Here is a 21,835-nt window from a genome sequence, read left to right on the forward strand (position 1 = left end):
GCCAGGGAAACTGTGAGTATGTCTATGCAGCACAAAACAGTGCAGGGAGCAGGATGGCCACATTGGTGCTGCAAACTCCCACATCAAAAATTCAAATAACTTTGTTTATGAGAGGTATTTTGGGAGAATTGCTATGGCTATACAATCTCTTATACCCTTATTTATGCCAAGTATCCAGCACTGTGGGTACCTCCTATTTGCATCTCTTATGATTCTATGTTCCCCTGAACTGTGTTTCCATGCGTTTTGCCTCACCTCCTTGTGAGGAGGAATCTGGGAGTGCCACATATTCTCAAAGGTTTTCTTAAAAAGAAAAAACTCCCCTTACCTGCAGCTCCTGAATTTCCATTCAACCCTGGAATAGAGGAGTCATTCTCCAGCCTTTCTGGATGAAATGTGTCCTTTTTGGCCCTGTAGGCCCTGCCACCACCTCCTGCTGCAATTATCAAGGGGACTGGTTCTCCATTCTCCATCTTAACAAATTCAGAAATAAAGGCAGTGTTCAAGCTGAGTCAGGTATGTACATAAAAGTTCAGCCACACGGTTGTTACTGCACGTTGCACCAAGCAGGCATCTAGGACTGCTCAGCACTACAAATTATCATTGCATTTTTTATGCACTCATATCCAGAAGATTAATGCATAGCACTAGTCCTACCAAGTTCTGCAACAGGGAACAGTGGCATCATCAATCTATGGATTGTACCTGCTCAGCTGATGGCTCTTAGAAACCCTGTAATGTTACTGTGTGATGACTCTCATCAAATGAATCACTGCTCTATACAGTGCAGTATAATTTCTCCTCTGGCAAAGGACTGCCTGAAACCAGTGTTTGGAATGAGTACTGTCTCAGCTAGCACATGACAAAAAAGATCAGTGATCCTTAGCTATAGGGTTGCCAACAGAAAACACACAGGCTATCCTCTACTTTTCTTGTCATTGCACTGTAGAGACCAAATGTATAGCTGAAGCCTTATGTTCTACAATGACACAGTTGAATAAAGTCCTGCAGAATTTGCCCTTTGCTGTAGAATTATGCTTCAGCATCTCAGTTTCTGTTGAAAAACATCCCGCTCAAACCTCATGTTCGCAAAGGAAATTACAAGCCACTGAAGCAAGTGTGGCCATACTGCACATCAGTTTGAAGGAGTGTGAAGGGCCAGCTCAGATCACTACAGCTATCACTGGAAATTAAGCATACCCAGAGCTCACTTTGTGTCCCCCTTCCCTGATGTGTACAAAGGATTTTCAGATATTTCAGGGTGCAATACTTGAGGCCAGTGGTAGGATGTGTTCATGCTGAAGGTGTATGGCGGACTATGTTTCCATACCTTAAATATGTAAGTTGCACCACCCCCACCTCCACCTCCTCCTGCCCATTCATTGACACTTCTGTTCACACGTATCTCTTCTTCGATCACATTGTTCTCTCCAATGCAGACTTTCTGTATAACATCATTAGTCTGCAAATAGAAGACCAGGTCTGAATGAAATCTCCATGTCCTTGTACATTCTGAAGCCTCAGGGATGTTTCACCCTCCCAAAGCAAGAAATTGTCCTTCAGTGAAACTACGTGAGCAGAACCAAGTGAACGCTCTCCTAGAAGAATCTCGCTTTGGGCTTCAACCTCTGTCAGAAGAATTTGTTGCCATTTTTGATAGAATTATTTTGAATCAAGCTTGGTGCTGACATCTAATACCATGTACAACAGCTCCACAAACTTTTAATATATAAAATAGAGCAGAATTTGCTGCTAATATTTCCTAGCATTACCTGTTTGCATTTCACAAGTGGGGGGAACAGAGTAACAGCAATGCTGTGACTCGTTCCATGTCACACAACAACCAAATGGCAGAGACATAGAGAGAACCTGAGTTTCTTCATTTCATTTCCAGTGGGCCAAGCAACCAATATGTATTTATCCAGAACTAAGATCTGTTGGTGGCTCACATACCAGAGCTAACTTTAACCTAGGCAGTCATAGGATGGACACTAGTAATGAGCTCAAAATAGAACAGCCACCCAATATTTATCTAGACTTCAAGCAAGTTTTGATGTTGATCTGATGCTTATGCTGCAGCAGCAATTTTACTGTAATTACCAGTTCAAAGCCAACCAAAACAGCAGCAATCCCACGTTTGATTGCAATGTTCACCTCATGTTAATGAAAATACCTCTCTAAAAAGGCTTCATATTTCTTACTAGCATTTTTCCCCCTCCATCAATTAGCACCAAACAATGAACTTTCTATATTAGGCAAATCACTGGATTCAAACACAGTGATTTCAACACAAACAATTGATTTCAAACACAACATTAAACCATAATTTATAAGTACTTCAGGACTATGATCTAACTATTGTTTTGGTTTTAAATTGGAACACCAAAGTGCATGACAAGCAGGACTCTGCTGTAAGCATTTTCAAGTTGCAAACTTTTCTTCTAAGCTTATTTTATCTTACAGGTTTTATGTCAGTAGCACTATCTTGTTATATTGCACACGGAACTTATTAACCAAAAACACTTTTAGGGAAAAATGCATAAACAGTTGTTAGAGTAGAATTGACCTTCTGCTTCCTTCTATTTTCATGCATGTGGTTTCTTTTGGAAGAGGAACCTGATAAAAGCATCATCAAATTACAAATTATTCTGCTGACCACAAAATGTGTCCTAGGTTGTGCCAGAGAATGAATAGCATCCATTTTGTGCATGCAGACTTGCCTATGGAACTAAACAGTCCTCCTTTCCCTATTTTTCCTTCTCCTTAATTGATTTGGTGTTGGGTGGGAATGATTAATAAAACGGCAAAGTCAATGACCCAAAGGAACCACTAGATTACAAAAAAAATAATCCTTCATGGCAAAGACATAACTGATTACAATCCAATCTAGTAAAAGTCCCCTCTACAAGTCAATGCAATCTCTTTGCTTCAATGAAAGAATTACATTAGCACTCAATAAATTCTCACTAAGATTACAGTGGCCTGCAATTTAATGAGTCCATATATTACACTCAGCTGGAATGTCCTACTTATAGACGTTAGATGGAAGTTTGAGTTAGGGAATTTCTCATTTCAAAAAGGCTTTCTATTAATGGTTTGTTTGCAGATATGTGTAATTCTAGTTTTAACATTATTTACTTCAGCAGCTGGCCTTGAGAACCCCTCTTTCTTGTCTATATCCTTCAACCTTTCTCAGCTGTAACAGACTGCTAAGCTTTCATCTCTTGGATGTCAGCCATTAACAGCTGAGAAACTCACAGCACGTAAATTCAAGCCTGCAGGTGAAATTTCATCAGATTATGCTTAGTTTTCTCCACAAGAATCTCCTATTCCCTCTTCCTCCAAAGAATACTAAAAGATTAATAGATTATTGTGCATGTGAACAGTGGAAGTTGCACCTTTCTGTCAAGACATTTGCAGCAAGGATTGGTTAGTAACACAAAAATCAGGACTGACCCAGCAGTGAGTGATTTGTCTTTCCTATTCCCACACAGAGAATAAGCAAACAGGCCCTGTGAAGTGGGTGTCTCCAGAGTTGCAGAGGACTATGACAGTGGCAGGGCTGGCCTCAACAGCAGAACAAGGGCAAAGCCCTGTGAAGGCAACCTTGAAGACTGATCTCCAGAGAAAAGGAAGGCAGGGCTGTCTTTTCTCTCCAAAACACCACACAGATGGTTCGAGATATGCAGATCAGTCAGGAACCTGTAGTGTATTATCAACGGGGCCCAAATGTTGAAGAGGAAGTGAGCACAGTGACACGGTACTTCATCTTTTCACACTCATATTTTCCCAGTAAAACTGTACCTATTCCTTGAACCATATAACCCAAGCCCCTTGAGGACAACATTATTCTATGTGAACAGACAAAACTCCATGGACTGGTAGAAGACACTAAGGCAAAACACAAAGGCCAATCACTTACACTAGGACATGCATCTTCTCCTTGCTGTCCCACCAAGATATACAAAGTATCATCCTTCTGGAGGTCAAAAATTCCCAACACAGACACACCGTGGGACCGCATCATGGTGTTCTTCCCTCCTTTCCCACCAGCAGCTCCATAGCCTGAGATGCTGCAGGAAAAAAACAAAACAAGAGCCTGGTGCCTGAGTTGTCCCAGACAGGTGGAAGGGAGCACAAACCAATTCTGGGCACTGAGAGTTTTGCACACCTGAACACAGTGTCACAGAGCCATGCCCTGAAGACCTGACATTCTAAATAGATCTAAACCCAAAGCTTGAAGACTGAGGTTTTCTGCTCTACTTGGATCTGTGAACTTGGGTAGCTACAAAACAGATTCTTTCACATGATTCTTGGGCAAACACTGCTCAGGACAGAGGGAGCAAGTCCTTATATTTCCAACTTCAATATATGAAACACATCTTGTTTCCCGGAAGGCACATCCTTGAGAGGTTTGCAGCAAGAAACAGAAAGAACAGAAGCAGGAGAACTACTGAAAACAGGACATATGGCTAAAGAGAACATTAGGCATGAGATTGACAGAGGGAGATTTGAGAAAGCAGACAGTATAACTGGTCCTGGTAGCATGGACCAGATGGAAAACAGCTCTCTTATTCCCAGGACCAGAGGAATACAGAAGAGTAGATGGAGATGACACTACCTGCAGAAAACAAAGAAGGCAAAAGTCCCCTGCCTAAACTCACGGTCCCCTGCCTAAACTCACGGTCACCAGGAATGTCTTACTGTCTCCAACCAGGAGTGGACAGGTTGCATACAGGCTGCTCTGGGATTTTTATTTCAAGCAGTCAGGATTCAGAGATGCTTGCTGTTGTTGAGGTACCCAAAGATTTGGCTGTACCGCAGTATTGCTCAGCTCCTCCCTCTTCCTTTCTAGCAATTTACATACTTGAAGCAGCTTTTAACAGAGGATTTCAAAGCACTTTATAAAGGTCATGATAAAACATACATCTCTGCTGAAACGAAACAGAGTTATTCAGCTTTCTGAGCAAGTGAGTGATGGTACAGCAAGCTCATTTTAGATCTGAAATAAGCAGGTGATTCTCCACTGGCATTAGTAGGTTTGCAGCTATTTCCGTGAGAGCAAAAGTCCACCTGGAGCATGAAACCAATGACTGCAGGACTGAGAACACAAAACTTCTTGGCTTCCTACCAGTCACAGTTTAGGTGCTCTGCTTTAGCACCTCCTTTCCTTTAGCACCTGGCTGGTCTTTGCCCAGCACAGTTCTCTGTGCAAACAGGCCACAAGCAGAGTGAACCAGCAGTGCCCATTGTGAGTGAGGACCCTGAACAGGTTGGGCAGCCAGCTCACTTCCAGCCAGCAACTTGTCTTGATGATTAGCAGGAGGAACTCACCTTGTGACACTGCTCTGAGGCAGCCAGCATGGAGCAGTCCTGATGTTGAAAAACTACAGAGCAACAAGTGTCTCATAAAGCATATTAGATCCTTGCAATGTGATATGATTATGTTCATGCCACTGCTGATAACCAGAGCAATCAGTCCTTAGTAAGGCTGTACTGGAGCCAGCAAAAAAAAGTGATGGACACAGCACTGGGCCACCCTGAACAGATGCTGCATGAATGTGAACACTGAGCTGATTTGCTGTAGAATTTTGTAATGGCTAATGAGGTGCACTACCAGGCACAGCAAGCTGGCAGGGCTAATTGGCTGCAAGTAGGGGCCATATTATTCTGTGTAAGAACAGATTTTGCACACAAGCAATGACGTCAGGAAGTTCAGGAGAACCCAGTTTGGCCTCATTCAAAGTCTGCAGACAAATAAAAAAGAGTTGATCGAGGTGACTGTCATTTACTATTCAAAATGGGTGTCACTATTTAAAGAGACAGGTTATCTTGACTTCAAACTTTAACAGGACCCCTTTCATTAGGCACAACTTTCATTTACAGGAGCAATCCATTTTACCATATTGGCCCTGAAGAAAGACTCGGAGCACCCTGAGTAGATACACTAAGAACACAGAATACCTTCCACTGTCTTCCTCCTTTTCTTTTACTTTAAGACTTGTAGGAACTGAAAAAGAAAATCACACCCTTAGGGATCAGGATGAACAGAGTGCACTGGCTGTGCAAACCAGGGCTAGAGAAAAACATCCACCATAACATCCAGGTTATGGAAACACTGGAGCTAGTTTTGAGACTATGAGAACATGCAGTGCCTAGGCTGGCTGACTTAGAAGGACAACTTTTTGCACTCCACTGGGCTGTGTTCTTGTGCCACCTTGGAAGAAGGGACCATAGAAAAGAGAGGACAGTGGAAGCGACAACAAATGGGTTGCTCAGCAAAATGAACCAGAGACTCTTCCTTTAAAAATGGAAAGAAGTTGGATAATGGATGATAACATGTAATTTATTACAGTTCACTTCTCTCATACTTGATCATAGGCCTAGATGACGAGACGTTCTGAATCCTTAGAATTCCTTCTGAAGACTTTAGAAGGAAATCTGGAAGGAAAAATACTCCTGTAGAGTGTCTACCTTTATTGTTACATAATGTGCAGACCCATGTGAGCAAACCAGAGCGTGTAAGACTCCAGTTTTCAAATGTGGGTACTACAGTGTGTGGCAGCCTATCCAGACCCTCATAGATGGTGGGGTTTTCTGGGTGTGGTTGGCTTGTGTTAGTAGAGTTTTATGCACAGGTGAGCTGCCTGTATTTTAATAACGCGTACTCTGCCTCGTGCTCACAAAATCAATATCCTTTTTATGCAATTTTTTAATGGAATTATCAGGAGTGTACATTACATAGTGTAAACCACACTGATATGGCATAACAGCAGCTTTCTTAAGAGCCCAGCAGCCAGCTGGAGGATTTATCTCCAGGTCAGGTATATCAGCAACGCTATCAGGCTGACTTACAGGACCCACACTGCAGCAGGCCTGCAGGGGAGAGCTAAATACAGGCAGTGAGTCCAGACTCTGGGAAGCCCTAAAATTGATATTGCAACTTGACATTTTCCTAGGGCTATGCTATACTGGGGGACTCTGCTGCCCCTTCAGCAGACCAGAATCAGGAAGATGTCAAGTTAATTTAAGCCCACAATTGCCTCTTTCTTTCCCCAGGCTGTGAATTTTCTACTATAGCCTTAAGAGAAATGTCAGCCATTTATATATACGTTACACATGACATTATACATTTATTATCTATACAGAACTTTAAAGTCTGTTAGGTCATTTATAGGACTTAAATAGACAGATCCTCCCTGCAGGGCCCCTGGTTTGTATTGTGTAGCAAAAATCAGCCTACAGTTGCATGGCAATTCTGGCTCTTCTTGGACTCTGATATTAAAGAAATGACAATGTTGTAGGTTTATTGCCTGCTCTCTTTTGGGCTGTACTTTAAAATCGTATTTACTGAATGCTGGTCCTGAAAAATTCTGTTCACCTCAGGCATCTCATTGTTGATAGCTGGGTAAAATATCATTAATGCTTTTTTCATTACCATCAATCCTTGTGGTAATAGGCACTCAGGCAGAACTTATGCCTAGCCTAGCAAGTTTCTCAAAACTGCTTTGCACTAGACCTCTGCTAGAGACTGACATCTAGCCTCAATATTAACATTCTTTTTCAACAAAAAGATGGGACCAGTAAATTTTAATTGAAATTTGTTCAAAGCCTTCAGTGGAATGTTCTGCTTTGAAATCCATGATACCATCATTGGTTTCAATATGGAATGTTGCATAAAAACCTACCACTAGACAGTCACTGATTCAAAATGACAGTTCTGCTTTACAAACTGATGCATGTAATGGCTTCATGTTACCATTCAGATACAGTGAACTACAATTCGATTGTACTTCTTTCTCCAGCAAGAGCAAAAAAAAAAAATGATTGGTGAAAATCTGATTAAGTGGCATTGAACCGTATCTGATCATCTCTCTTGGAAAATAACTCCACTGAGGGATTTAAGCATTAGAACCCTCAGTATCACACAGCCTACCTTTTAGGTGGCTGGCTTCCAAAATCAATTTTACAGTGGTAAGCCAGGCTTACAGGCTCAACTTGCCATGTCTAGATTCAAAAAAGTGAAAATGCTGAGCAGAGGTTGATGCAAGCTGTCCCTTGTGAAACGCTGACATATGATTGTGCCTCCTATGCCAGGTGAAGAGTGGGAAAAACTCATTCTGATCCCAGAACTCAATGAACGACATGTAGGATATATATTCCTCTTTATCTGGGGAGGTCAAAATGCTTCATTTTCAGCTACTGATACAGCTCTCACAACCTGTAACCATTTAGGCTGAAGATGTGCCTGCCTCAGATAGTTGCTTCTCTTTCTTTTCTTCTCTCTTTCACCAAAAAAGTTGCATCTTCCAGAGAACAAATCTGAGACTGGAGACATTGGAAAACACAGGATCAAGGAGAAGTAAAACCCCCAGTAGTTCTGGCCAAACTTCTGAAGGCAACACTTCATAAATATCCAGTATGTATCTGCAGCTTGGGTAAGTTTCAAACACAAAGATACACCACGACAATCAGAGAGGGTTTCCTTACCTGTATGTGTTGGTAGCTGGTACTCTCCAGATCTGAATGCCTTGGAGAATCCCTTCAGCTCCTACAGTCACGCTGAGCTTGGAGTTCCTGTAGGCATCATTGCATTGGCTTTGTGTGGGGCCATAGGGACCACTGGCACCACATGTTGTAAATAACCAGTGTTCTGAAAGGAGGACATATACAAAGCATGATCCCAACATCCAAGAGCATGTTCTGCTCTTTATTCACTTTGCTTGCCGGACCAAGGCAAGAACCACCCCTCCTCAAAACTCCTGTGCAAGGGTCCTCTATGGTTTTTGCCACTGTTACTTGTTTTATATGGGTATTTACATAGTTATTTCACTTATTTCTCCAATCCTTCTGCAATGGGTGGCAATATAAAGTCTTAAAATTCTAAGACAGCAAACGGAAGAATTCCCCTCTCCTCCTTTGCCTCAAACGTACCCCCCAAAAACCCCCAAAACAACAGGTACCTAAGGAAGCAAGGTCTAGAAGTTACTAAAGCAAAATGTTTCAGTAGCTCTGATATCAACAGTCTTGCACCAGAAGATACTTATCCTTGCAAAAAACACCCCAAAACCAAAGCAAAATCTTACACTAAATGGAAGATGAGAGACTCATTCTGTCAGCTATCACAGTGATTTAACATTGCAATACCCCAGTGGGCTTAGCCACCTGCACTGAAACATATGTTTAGTAAAGCAGGCAGGCAAGTGTCTTCGTTTGGAACAATAAGAAGCCATTTGGATGTCTCCAGTGAAATACCAAATATGTTCCCAAAGGTAGATGCAGGTGACCTTCAAGGGGACAGTCAGCCCAAAACATGAGAGAATCAAGAAGGAAAACTAGAAGTGATAAAACCCTAGGACAGACATAGTGTGTGCATAGTGCTGCTATGGTTAAGCTTTACATTTCTGATTTAATCCTTTGAAATAAATCTTGTTCCACACGTATCTGCTTACCTGACCTTGGCAAACTTCTCTCTAGACTATTACACATGTAACACACAGCACAGCTGGACCTGAAACTGGCAGCTCTTGGTTCCCACTGGGTTCCAGGGACTGGGGATCTTATTCCAAAATGCTCTTTAATGGCCCTCTGGTTCCTTAAAAGCCCTTCTCCTGTTGCAGAAGGAGAATGTCCTTCTGCTGCAAACATTACGCCTGCGGACTTCAATCTGAGGCAACCAGAGCAGCTTTTGTGTTTCCTGCCTCTAGGACAGATGAGAGCGGGCTCACTTCCAGTGCAGAGGCAGAATCAGGGTAAGAGCAAACAGTGCTGGTAATTTAAGGTTAGAGAATCTGCACTAAGCTCTTAGAATCTGGCTTTTAAGTGCTTGAGAGAATGGGGAATGAAAAACCACAGTATGTTATGCCAAGGAGTATGATATAAGGAACCTGGAGATGACTGAGCAGAGGAGGTGCTATCTTATATTTCAAAAGTGGTCCTGTTGTTATTGATACAGTCATGTATACAAGATTGTTCTGCAGCTGCTTCAATCAGTGCTAGCAAGCATATTTACTTGCTCTATTCAGGTAGATGGTAGACAAGAATGGGAAAAATGTGTTTCAGAACTAGCAGAGCTGGGTAGTGACCTTTGCCCAAAACATTGCAGGAGGAAGTCTGGCCCAAGTGAAGTCCATGGGGAGAACTGCACCTAATATAACCAGCAGGGATTTTGCCAAAACCTATGGCCAGGTGTTGCACGATCTCCTCATCTGTCATTGCTGCATTAACTTGCAAACAGTCCTCCTCCTGTTTATATATACCGGAAGCCAGTCCAACATGTAACAGCTTTGTCACTGAATTAAATGGGACAGAATATGGCACAGGAAGAAGCTGCCCCTCATTTCAAGATAATTAGGACAGATGGGTCTTAGTTACAATTCTGGATGCAGACTAAAACCCCCGCACTTCTCCCCCTCCGCTCTCTTACACATTTCACAGAGCCAGCCCTCGGCGTGCATATATAACAGTAGCCCAAGAGCTGAAAGTGCTAACCCAGTAAGAAAACAGAGTACTGGCTGCCTTAGATAACCCACTATTCCTTTTTAAAAGTAAGATTTCATTCCCTGTAAAGTATTGATTTTCTCTTGATTCTAGAAATGACTACAGCACGTCTTATGAGCTCAGAGAGAGCACTTCTACAGGTTGCTGCATGCCACAGCAGTTTACAGTAATTCAGTTTGAAGCATTATTTTGATCTCCAAAGACTAAAGCAGCAGCACTGAATCGAAAATCCTTAAGCAGCTTGGTGAGAAGCACAGATTTTTTCCATCTGTGCACAGCTGTGGTCTGTCGCATACGGCACAGCACATCTCTCCTTCCTACTGCTGTGTGCGACAGGCTAAAACTGCTGGCACCTCACACTCACACCACGGGAAAAATAGCAGGACTCTGCAGTCTAAACCTTGCAGATTATGGAAGTTTGCCCAACTGCACACAAGTTACAGATGTCCAGTTTCCAGAAAGAGCTGAGCATTCGCATGACGAAACCAAACAAGTAGTTAAATGTAGGGTCCCCACATATTTCATCACTGGAAGCTGCAAGATGTTAACTGTTTTAATAACAATGCCTTTTCGAGGTGGGGGAAGAAAAGATTACAGAGAGATTCAGAATTAGGGTACTACATTTCAGTGAATAATTTATACATCAGTTCATTTGACAGAATCCCCACTTTCACAAGAAACATGACTGAGGAAACATTTAGTTTCTGCCTGTTCACCAACTCACCTGCCCTCCTCAAGCTCCCTAACAAGCTCATTGGTAAGGTCCCAGAAACAACATTTTGCAAGAAATGTAATTTTGGCTCTATTAAAACAATTTTAAAAAAAATTTTTCCCTCCCAAATTTTCTTTCCAGATTAGATTTACTGAGTGATGTATTTACATACATAGTCACTCATGCAGAACAGAGTACAGCAGATATTCTAGGTTTCACACAGTTTGGCTAGATACATAAAATGCACAGCAATCAAGGTGTTGGATTTCAGCAACGGTAAAGGGGAGTGATGTCCTACTCTTGGAAAACAAAATGAACAAAACCCCACAGGACTTCAAATGACTAACTTGTTTGAAGCTCTGATGCCACTTGCAGCCTGAGGCAGCACTCCTGCAGGCACTGCTGCAAATAATAACCAGCAACATTGATGAGTGGAGCAAAGCCTAAACCACATTTATACCTCTAACATAGAAAGAAATTTCAATGCCACATATACAGCACATAAACTCTGCACCACAAAACAGACAGAGGCATTTTAGTTATACCTCAAGGGCCTAAGTGTATTAACTGGCATTTGTTAAATCAAGCTGGTTTGAACCAAGGTTAAACTCATTCCATACCAAAACTTCAGTCATTTGAGAAAATTGCCAACCAAGCATCATGATACTTGGCTTATTTTGGAACCTAGAATAACATGTTAGTGAAATGCTGCCACAACCTCTCTTCAGGACAAAAGGCTATTCCTACTTTCAATAGAGTAAAAAACCACATTAATAAGGGCTATAAAGTCTCATGCTTCAGGGGCATAAGAACCCCCACGGCCAAACTTCTGGAGGCAATTAATTCTCTTAGCTGTTCCTCAGAGAGTTCATTTTACTTCTTCCTCTAAGGCAGATGTCATCAAACTTGACGCCATGAGCAAGCAGAACATTTGCTTCATCTATTTGTAAAAACATTCAAAAGCTTCCCTTACAATATTTGGGCAATGTGGGAAATCAGAGGCTTACAGGAAACTGCCCATCCTAATCTTCACTAACATTTGGCTGCCACTGGCACCATGGTCTGTGTGGAGAGCTGTACCTTTTACTCAGTGCATGAGCAGTCTCAGTTATGCATTATCAGTAATTCCAAGGTCTGTGCTGAAAGTCTGTAGGCAAAATATACTACATAACAAACATGCTCAGTGAGGTAACGAAGGACAAACCTTTCAATTTTGCTTTGGGTTCTGCCATTTAACAATGTCCTGTGAGCAGTAATTTGAGATTATTACCTTTTCCAGGATTAAGTTTGCCAGAGATTAATAGGGCAGGGGGTTGAAAGATGATGGTAAATTGCAGAACTAGTTTGTGTTCACAGTTGAAGCCCCTGACCTCATAAATGTGTCTACAAAATATTAGGGGGATATAAAAGGATCATAGAAATTAGTGAGTCTTGCCAGCAATACCAGAACCAGTTATAGAGGTATGGCTAGACTAAAAGTAGGTCAGCTTTTCCACTACTTATGGAGTTACTATTTCTGTCTCTATTTTCTAAATGAGGGCTTGGACATGTTTTTCAGTTCAACAAGATCTGCAGTGATGACACGTATGCCAGATTCATGATAAGTATAGTTTCAAAGAAATAATCTAAAGTTTGATTTTTCTTAAGTGTCTATATAAAACAAGCATCCTTGTAAGTAATTATCTGTGGTCAGTATAACGAGGTAAGGGCATTGCTGACTTTGAACAGCAATGAAAACACCTTGTTTCTTGCCACCTTCTGAAACCAGACACTAGAAGACAACTAATTTCTTTTCTTTGTTATGTTTCACCTAAAGAGTCTTCCATAAAGGGTGTTGAGACATGCTATTAAGTTTTTGGAATTTTTTTGTTCACAATTACAAAGTATGGTAGAAATGCATTTAGATAACAAAGACCAAAATGGGTGGAGGTGGCAAAATTATTTCAAAACCTTTTGACATCTATAGCAGTTTCTGCACAGTTTAAACTGCTGCGAGCAGCTTTAAAATTTAGCTCTGAAATGTGTGAATTGCCCTGTTTATTTCAATTGCATGATTAACTCTAGAGAGCAATTATGCCAATTCGACTTTGCTATGTTGGTATCTGGTTGCATGCTCATTTTCCGTATTGCACCTTTGCTATTTTCAATCCTACAGAGAAAGCAAGTGTAAACACTGCAATAAAGAAATTCATACCTACATATTCTGCGATCCCACCATTGTCTCTGAACATTTTCCATCACTGTTCAGGATGTTACTTTTGTTGGGGGGAGGGCACTGAGCTGTTATTCACTGTGTTAATTGGTGCTTAATACAAAACCACAATTCTGCAGATACCTTTATTGCATTATACCAACAGTTCAGTTAGTATAATTGCACACAAAGAGCAACCAAATGTAATTTTCGTTTACTTAATACTTGCTCCGCTGTTCCTTTCAGCTCCTTCATCTGATTAACTAATGTGACTCAGAGTTCTTCCGAGAAACAGCCAAGGAAGTACTCATAACAGGACTCTCCCTGATGGAAAAGACAAAATTCATGCAACTACTGACTGCTGTGGGGAAGAGACCAGAGGAAAACTGTAGGCCAGGGTGCATGAGTAAATGATTTGATGACAGTTTCCATGCAAGAAACCACAATTGTACAGCAGCTGGTGGATATGCAGACAGAAGGGACAAAATAATGCTAGATTTGAGGGGAAAAAAGGTCAACCTTTTTGCACATTTCACAACATGCCGTTTTTGTACTGTGTGCCCTAACGCAAATAAGTTGTCGTGGGACACATGAGAAGCTGTAACATCAAAAGAGAGGCTATTCTCATGGTATTTACAGCCTATTCAGAAACACCAGAAATCTTTAATTAAAGCTTGATTGCTCTGTGTCTTGTTATCTCCTTTCACCTACTGAGAATCCCATTTTGTCTCCTCCAGTTTCCATGATAGTAATTTGTTTACCTCGAGTTCCTCATTACTGCTCACTGTATCTTTATATGCCTGTATTTCCCATATTCTAGCCTTGTCTACAAAAGGAAACTGCATTGCTTTGATATAAATTGGCTTTTTAATTGGTAGTTGAACAATGTTATAGTTTAAGCAGCTTTGAGTTTTACTTAAACTAATACCTAATCAATGTAAAAACAAAACCAAAGTAAGCCTAGTTTACAACAAAATGAAGAGCACCCAGCTTTTTGGACAGATGTAACCATTTCAATCAAAAATCCTGGTTCCATTAAAGCTGCTTGAATCTTCTGGTATATGCAGGCCTTGTTACAACTTTTTTGCAGGCTGCTTCTAGAATTAAGTTTCACCTGCAACATTTCAGCAAGAAACTGGTATTTCAGCAAATAAAACATCATTAGTTAATAGAAACAGAAAGCATTTGCATTGCTCTGTGAACATCTATCTAATAATGGCCACCTTGTACTGCAAGTAACTTGAAAACCACAGGAATTCTTCTGTGTTGGTCCTGGGCATCTAGAAACTTGAGAAAATAACACCACCACATTGGTTGTAGCAATTTCAGGTCTTATTCCACACAGTGCATTCATTATCCCATGTGTGACACAGGATAGGGGTTAACAGATTTCTGGAAGCTTTAGAATCTTTCACATTGTGGTTGTGTTGGGTTTTGAACCTCCAGTGTACACCTCCTGGAGGCAAGTCAAGCCACAATAAGCAAGGACAAGGATAAAGAAGTAATTCAGTAGGTACAGGGCCTGACAACAGAGAGGAAGGGGAGGCTGGTGGTGCTGACTATCACTTCTGCTGAAAATGGATTTCCAAGCACAGGCAAAAGCAGCAGGCGTATGTAAGAGATTGTTCTCAGATACAAAGCAGCAAATGGAGGTCCCATATCCTTGAAAGCAATGGAGCATCTTTGGATTTACTGTCAGGTAAACAAACTGGTACCTGTCTCTCAGACTGTAGTTCCTGCTGCTTAGGCTGAGCGGGCCTGGGGATTTAGGGAGGGTGTTTTATTATCCTGTTGTCTCCTTAGCTTCAGGAACACAGTTCTTTGTTTTAATATGATTTCTTAAGAAGGAAATACTGTAGCGTGTGATCCATCACACAAGTCAAAGATCATATTAGCTGTAATTACTTTTGGCAGAGCTCATATTGGTCAATGCAGTCTTTGGGACTTCAGGGTGGTGCTGATGCTGTTGGTTCTCTTGCACAACAGCAAATATGTGGCCATCAAAGGAAAAGCCTTGACAGACTCAGCCTGAGGTTTCTTAAATGCATTACAGGATGCAGAAAGAAACAAGATTAAAGCTGGGTAAAATGCATAGCCCAGGGACCAAACAAGCATCTGCAGTGTTTATTGAGAACAGGCAGGGACTTGGCAACACAAAGGAAAAAGGTGGTTCAGAGTTGCAAAGACCCTCAGAAATGCAATGGCTTGCTGCTGCTTAGCTTCTCTGATTTCTGCCCTGTCTACTCTGAGGGCACAAAGGGAGAAAATTGCTACAGGAGTGATTTCAAACCTCAAGGACTAGAGACAATTTTAGACAGAATATGAACAGCACAGAAGATAAAGCCCAGAAAATAGGCAAGCTGGCTTAGATACCATAGGAATTGCCTTTAATTTTCACCCCAAGGTGATAAAAAATTATTTTAATTGCTCAGAGTACCTTAGTGACCTTCTCTTCTACCCTCATTCAATCTGACTCCCATTATTTCTACTATCCAGGCATTTCTTTAAATTGCATTCCTCACATAGGACAGGGAGCAGAAGAGCTAGAAGATGTCAGGTCTAGTGAGAAGTAGGGAGTAACAAAATTCTCAAAGAAATCTATGGCCACAAGATTTCTAGCCCACACACCCACTTTAGATTAACTTTGAATCCAATATCTAATGTTTTTACTGTTACTAAAACAGCAGATACACTGGAAGGAAATGTGCATGTGCCTTAGGAAACTACATTACCACCTAAGCACTGACATTCTTAAGGAAAGTCAGCCAGAAGTCCATAACCTATACCTGTGTATGGATCCTACCACAAGATCCTAAGGGCAATACTGAGAGCACTTAAAAGACGACTTCACCTACCGGCAGGAAACAGATATACAGATAGTGAAGGGAAGACATCAAGGGATCTTCAAACAGGACATAAAGATATTTTTGAAAATTACACTTTTTTGACTAGCCCAAGCTCACACATGACATCTGTAACAGACCCAGACACAACAATTAAAGCTAAAGCACAGCTCCACCCAGCCAGCATTATTATCTCATGTGGGCTCATCCCCTCTGACTCATTCCCTCGAGACTCCTGTCAGTGCTCCTGCACTTTTCTTGCTGTATGATGCTCAGTACATAAAGCATCCATCAGCTCCACCTGTGGCAGCTCAGCCCTCCCCACAGGCTGTACCATCAGCCTCCACTGCCAGAGCTCGCTTCTGAACAAGAGAGCTCAGGCAGCAGCAGCTGCCCTGCTGCAGCAGCACGGAGTGGGCTAATGCATCCAGCTTTTCAGGCAGGTTTTGAAGGCTGTGTGGAGCTTTGGGACACACTGACCAGCCCACTGTTGGTATCAGAGCTAACACAACTAGTCTGTGCAATTCAACAGCACACTGCAGGTAGGAGAGTGAGACAGAACAGACAGAACAGATGTAAAGAAGTCTCTCTAAGATGTGAAGAGAAAAGGAGGCAGCAGGACCAAATCCCTAGGCTTACTGACAAAGGAGCCATGTATCAACCACACATCTGTTTTCTAACTTAAGAGGGGTGGTATTTCAAATTGGCAGGTAACTAGCTAGTCCTAAGAGAGGAGCTACACACAGTGCTGAGGGTTGCAGTTACAAGTGCTTCTCTCTCCAGTAGCTACCCCTCACTTCCATGGTCAGCCCTGCTTCCCCAGGTAGGAGGTCGTGGCTACCCGAATCAAATCAGGAAGAGAAGCTGAGGGAAGGAAGCAGATTCAAATGGAAATGCACATGTAGAGCCCAAAACAGATACTATGAATACGTGGGCAAGCCTAGGAGAGGTAAGAAAGAACCATTTGGGAGACAGTGATGGGAGGGTAAGGGAAGAGAAGGGAACTCTTGCATCTGTTTGGCCCACACCACCACAGTTAAGCTGGAAAGAGGAGCAGAGGGGTAGGGGAGAATGAAATAACATTAACATACAAGACTTTTCTAACTAAATAAAAATCGTATTTTTAAAACAGAGTCCAGTGCTATACTGCTTCAAATGGACAATGAAAATATTACTGAAGAAGCAAGGCTATGTTATTTTAAACCAAGCCTATATTAACTAGAGTTAGGTGTTCATGTTACCACATGCTGAGCTCAGTCAATCTGGACAGTTCACTTTGATGTGAACTGACAATTTTTATATGATCATGACACCAAACAAACTGTCTTACAGTTTAAAAGCACTTTTTACTTCAACAGAGGCTCGCTCTGGTTCTTTCACCAGCTTGCAACCAGAATCCAAGTTACAGTTAGCAGCTACAGGTAATTTGCTTTCTAGAACTTGTTTTGTTTTCTTTGTGAGGGACTTGAGAAAAGCTCTAAACAGAGGCTGTGGAACAAAAAAATCATATTGCATTTAGCCACATCTAACTGTGGTCTGTACTACTTGGAAATCTCTCCTATCTAATGATGCTTCTCAGAGCAGACAGTTACCTGCTGGACCAGAAGTGGGGGCACTGTTGAGTTGGAGATTTCCCAGAAGCTTTTGTTCCCATCCAAATTTCTTCTGGCCACCTCTACTGGTGAGCAAATTGCTTGAGTCTGGAGTGATACCTCGAAGTGTCTTCTCTCCACTGACTAGAAAACCAGAAGTGACAGATGGGTTTATGACTGAGGGTGACTAAGCCAGTACGTAATCCAAAACTGAAGTTAAATTAAAGGCTACAGACTTCTGTGCTGAGAATAAGATCCTGCAGTCACAGGATGTAACGCTATTAAAAGGAATAGGCAGATTTACTTTCCATTGTTGTTACACAACTGAGATGAAAGAAAAATAAACAGGAATGAGTGGTAGGCAAAACAGCAAGTGAATGAAAACACAAAGCAGACAACCAGAATATAATCTTTAGCAACTGTTATACATTTTCTCTTTAGCCAGTGAGAGTATGTGCAATCTTTTTTAATTTTAACCTGATTTTAAGATCTCTTTAGAATACTTGAACCTGAGGTATACTGCACGTATGCACAGAAAGCAAGAGGTATTACTGCATAAATGGAAAGACTCATGCTCCAGCCAATGCAAATTAACACACTACAAAGCAGATGAAACATTCTGACTGCTGTTGGATGAGGAAGTGGCTTAGATATTTTCAGTCTGAGCAGGGCTACAGAAGTTGTAGCTTCAAGCCTAGGAGACAAAAGAATGTACTTAAGTTCTACTGCTCAACCCAAGGTAGAAGTTTCATTTGTTCAGAGCAGCAAATCCTCCAATCCTCATGTAAGTTTTTGGTCTGAGGTACAGAATGACAGATCATTAAACACATTTACAAATTAAAGCAATTCACTATGCATGAGATTATGAAAGATGAGCCAGACACAAACATTTAATATCAATCTAAACATGGTGAAATCTGGCATCAGAGGTATAGACTGGGCACATTCTAGAGGCCAGTCAATCCCAAAGCCTGGATCAGAATCCAAATTTTTCCTCAGAGCAGTAGAGTGTGAAGATCCTAGTCTGATTCAGACTTAAACGTGCGTCAGTCCAAATAAAATAACCTCATTCTAATTTAACTGGAGTATCGTGCTCAATGTTATTGCAAAGTTAGTGTCAATCACTGGATGCCTGTCTTTTCCTAGCCACAGTCCAATTGTCATTCATTTTGATAACTGTCACACTGCAAACCAGGTCATCTGGAAATCTATAATCACAGACTGGCTGCTGCATCAGCCTGGATGGAGAGGTGATGCCACTGTCTCAGCTGGAAGCTGGCTCTCCCACACCATATGTCTCGCTACTCACCTACTGCCAAACTCGGAACCCATTCACTGGTTGGCTCCACTAATAAGGTATGTACGTGAACAGGCTGCTCTGCCTAAGCACAGCTATTTCTTTTACCTTTCAAGAGTCTTTTGAAGATACTGAATCCCTTCCCCACAGTTTCCAAATTTCAATTACTCGGCAAATAAAGGACAAGTCACTTGGAGATAAAATGAAAACTTACTTGTTAAATAGCAGTCCAGACTAAGGGAGACATTGTCAAAAGCAATAATGGCATCTGATCCTTCTTCCCATGAAGCGATGATCTGAAACCAAAACCTGCGTGTATTGGAAAAAATGGGATTAAATTTTGCTAAAGAGATGAAATTCAGAGCTCTTCACAATTAAAGCAGTTTTTGAATGGGGGAGAAAAACTTTTCACATATAAAAATATTAAACTGACAGAGAAAATATCTTCACTCGTAACAAGTAAAGATGATTTGAGGAGGAGAGCAATACATTAATATAGGTAGACAGAATAAAAGAATATAGCCCCTCTTCCCTCCAGAGACATACAATCTGAAGGAGGCAGAAGTGTGTTTTCTGACCACACTCATACACAAAGTCCCCTGGCTTCTGGCACAGATGAAAAAAAAAACAAACAACCAACCAGACCCCTAAGTGATTTTATTCTCACAAGTGATTTACACCCTAAAGTGTTAAGAAAAATAAGTAGGCAGGGCTTCTGAAGTAATTTGGAATTTCTAAAAGGAACTGGCAATCAAAGGCTGAAACCAATTTAGAAAGTATTTGGTGTTGATCCACCCTGTAGGGAGTGAAGGATATCTAACAGCCCTGGCAGTCACAAAAGAGAGGAACTGACATTGGGTAGTCCACAGGAAGAGCAGGACTCATTATCTCCTTATAGAAGCTGAGCAGGTTTGCCTTAAATCACTTCCACCCTCTCAGCTGGCTATTGCCAGGAAGTTCTGCCACTCCTACATTACCAGCAGCAAGATCATTGTAAATTCACCCTCAGTGATATTACAAGTCAACAGGAAGAGCAAAAAATAACCCATAACCAAATACTTCAAATCTGACAGTATATTGACCATGCATTAATTCTGTGCACTCAGAGATTTAGGTTTTCTCTTGGCTTAGTAAGTTCACATTCTCCCAATGCATATCTGCCACATAAAATCATAATATTCTGCTTAGGAAGGAGAACAATTTCTAAAAGCAGCTGGCCATGGCCCAGAAGTCAGATACAATGCTGAGAGGCTGCATCAAGCCTATAAATACATGAGCTGTAGAACAAGCTGCAAGTGAATACAAAATATTATTTAAACCTAATTATCTGGTGTATCTTGATGTTTAATGCCAGCCGAAGTTAAGTCATTCGTGGGTCTCTTTAATGTAGATCTATTGCTGATGGTTCCTGCTCCATCTCTTAGATATAAGTATTCAGTCAGAAGGTGAATTCTTTCAGGTGTTTTGGTTTAGACAAGAAAACCAAATACTGTACAGAACATGGTATTTTGAGGAGCAGTCCTATTTATTTAAAAAGGCTTTAGAAATTCTGTCTCTTCCTTGTAGCAAGAATCTAAACACCCAGCAGAACTTTTTTTCTTCTCACAGACTCTGGTCCTTTATGCATAGTACTGGGTCTAAAATATTTTCTCTCAGTATGCTATCAGTATGCTTACATCAGTCTTGTTGACTCCTATTGTTTTTAAATACTACCACTCCTTTACCAGAAAACCAACCTCAGAACCTCAAAATTCAACTGTGGTTTCCCTGGTCATATGCATATTTACTCTGGGACAGCATGTTCCTGTGTTTTGAATGTGGATTTTGACTGAGCCTCCTGACTCAGTCAACAAACATAACCAACTTCCATGTTGTTCTCAAACAGTGCAGCTTTCATCACCAGAGATGACAGTGAGGTTTGGCAAAAGCCAAAACAGACTCCAGGGATGCACATTCCTTTGAGCATATCTAGATTGAAGTGGCATCATCTCCTGCAATTGGTGTTCTTGCCTAGTTACAGGTGGGGACATGGCCAGAAAAGCTGACCCGACTACAGCGAAGACTTGAAACAGAAAAAACTCCTGTCAGCTTCTGAACGGTGTAAGGGGTTTAGAACAGAATACAGTCCATTCACAACAGAAAAGATCTGATATAGTTGCAATGTTCCTCCTTTATTTCTGGTAAGGAAAAACAATGATGCTTCAATAATGAAATTTCTCACTCTGGAGATATGCGCTGGACACATGGAGAGACTTCTCTAAAACCAGCTTTTTAAGTTCTAAAGACACGAGTAGCTACCTTGAAAGAGCAGGTGATTGACACAAATAATAGTGGATATGGTGAAGGAAGAGTACCCCTAGCATCAGAGGAATAGCAAGATGTAATTTTCCTTGCTAAATGATCCATCTTTACCAGCTCAAAAGGTGGCAGGCTCCATCCATATAAATCTGAAGATCACAAAAGTGTATTTTTTGCCTTTCCAATCCATACAAAGTGCAACTGCAGTCTGATGCTGTCAGCAGTCTCATAGCTCTTAGCTGGGATACCTAAAACCCCTTGTGGGTATGTCTAGGAGGAGAACTGGAAGGAACATAAAATCCTTCGATATTAAATTGGCTTCCAACTGAATTGGCTGCCCTCCCCCTGCCTCTTTCCCTCATTTGCTCTACAGCTGACATCCCACAACACTTCAAATGAAAT

At 41.4% G+C, this 21,835-nt stretch overlaps 1 protein-coding gene across 1 annotated transcript in view; it reads right to left on the reverse strand.

The window, feature by feature from the left end:
- ALK (anaplastic lymphoma receptor tyrosine kinase) overlaps positions 1 to 21,835 on the reverse strand; it is a 307,709-nt gene that overhangs the window by 26,465 nt on the left and 259,409 nt on the right. Inside the window, exons 10-15 of the mRNA XM_017812959.1 lie at positions 19,350 to 19,444; positions 17,839 to 17,982; positions 8,491 to 8,653; positions 3,923 to 4,073; positions 1,331 to 1,462; positions 329 to 473 (exon numbers count right to left, since the gene is read on the reverse strand). Coding sequence (XP_017668448.1) covers positions 329 to 473; positions 1,331 to 1,462; positions 3,923 to 4,073; positions 8,491 to 8,653; positions 17,839 to 17,982; positions 19,350 to 19,444 — 830 coding nt within the window. The remainder of the gene's footprint in view (positions 1 to 328; positions 474 to 1,330; positions 1,463 to 3,922; positions 4,074 to 8,490; positions 8,654 to 17,838; positions 17,983 to 19,349; positions 19,445 to 21,835) is intronic.

This window comes from Lepidothrix coronata, unplaced genomic scaffold (genome assembly GCF_001604755.1).
Source record: "Lepidothrix coronata isolate B3197 unplaced genomic scaffold, Lepidothrix_coronata-1.0 Scaffold38, whole genome shotgun sequence".
Taxonomy (NCBI): Eukaryota; Metazoa; Chordata; class Aves; order Passeriformes; family Pipridae; genus Lepidothrix; species Lepidothrix coronata.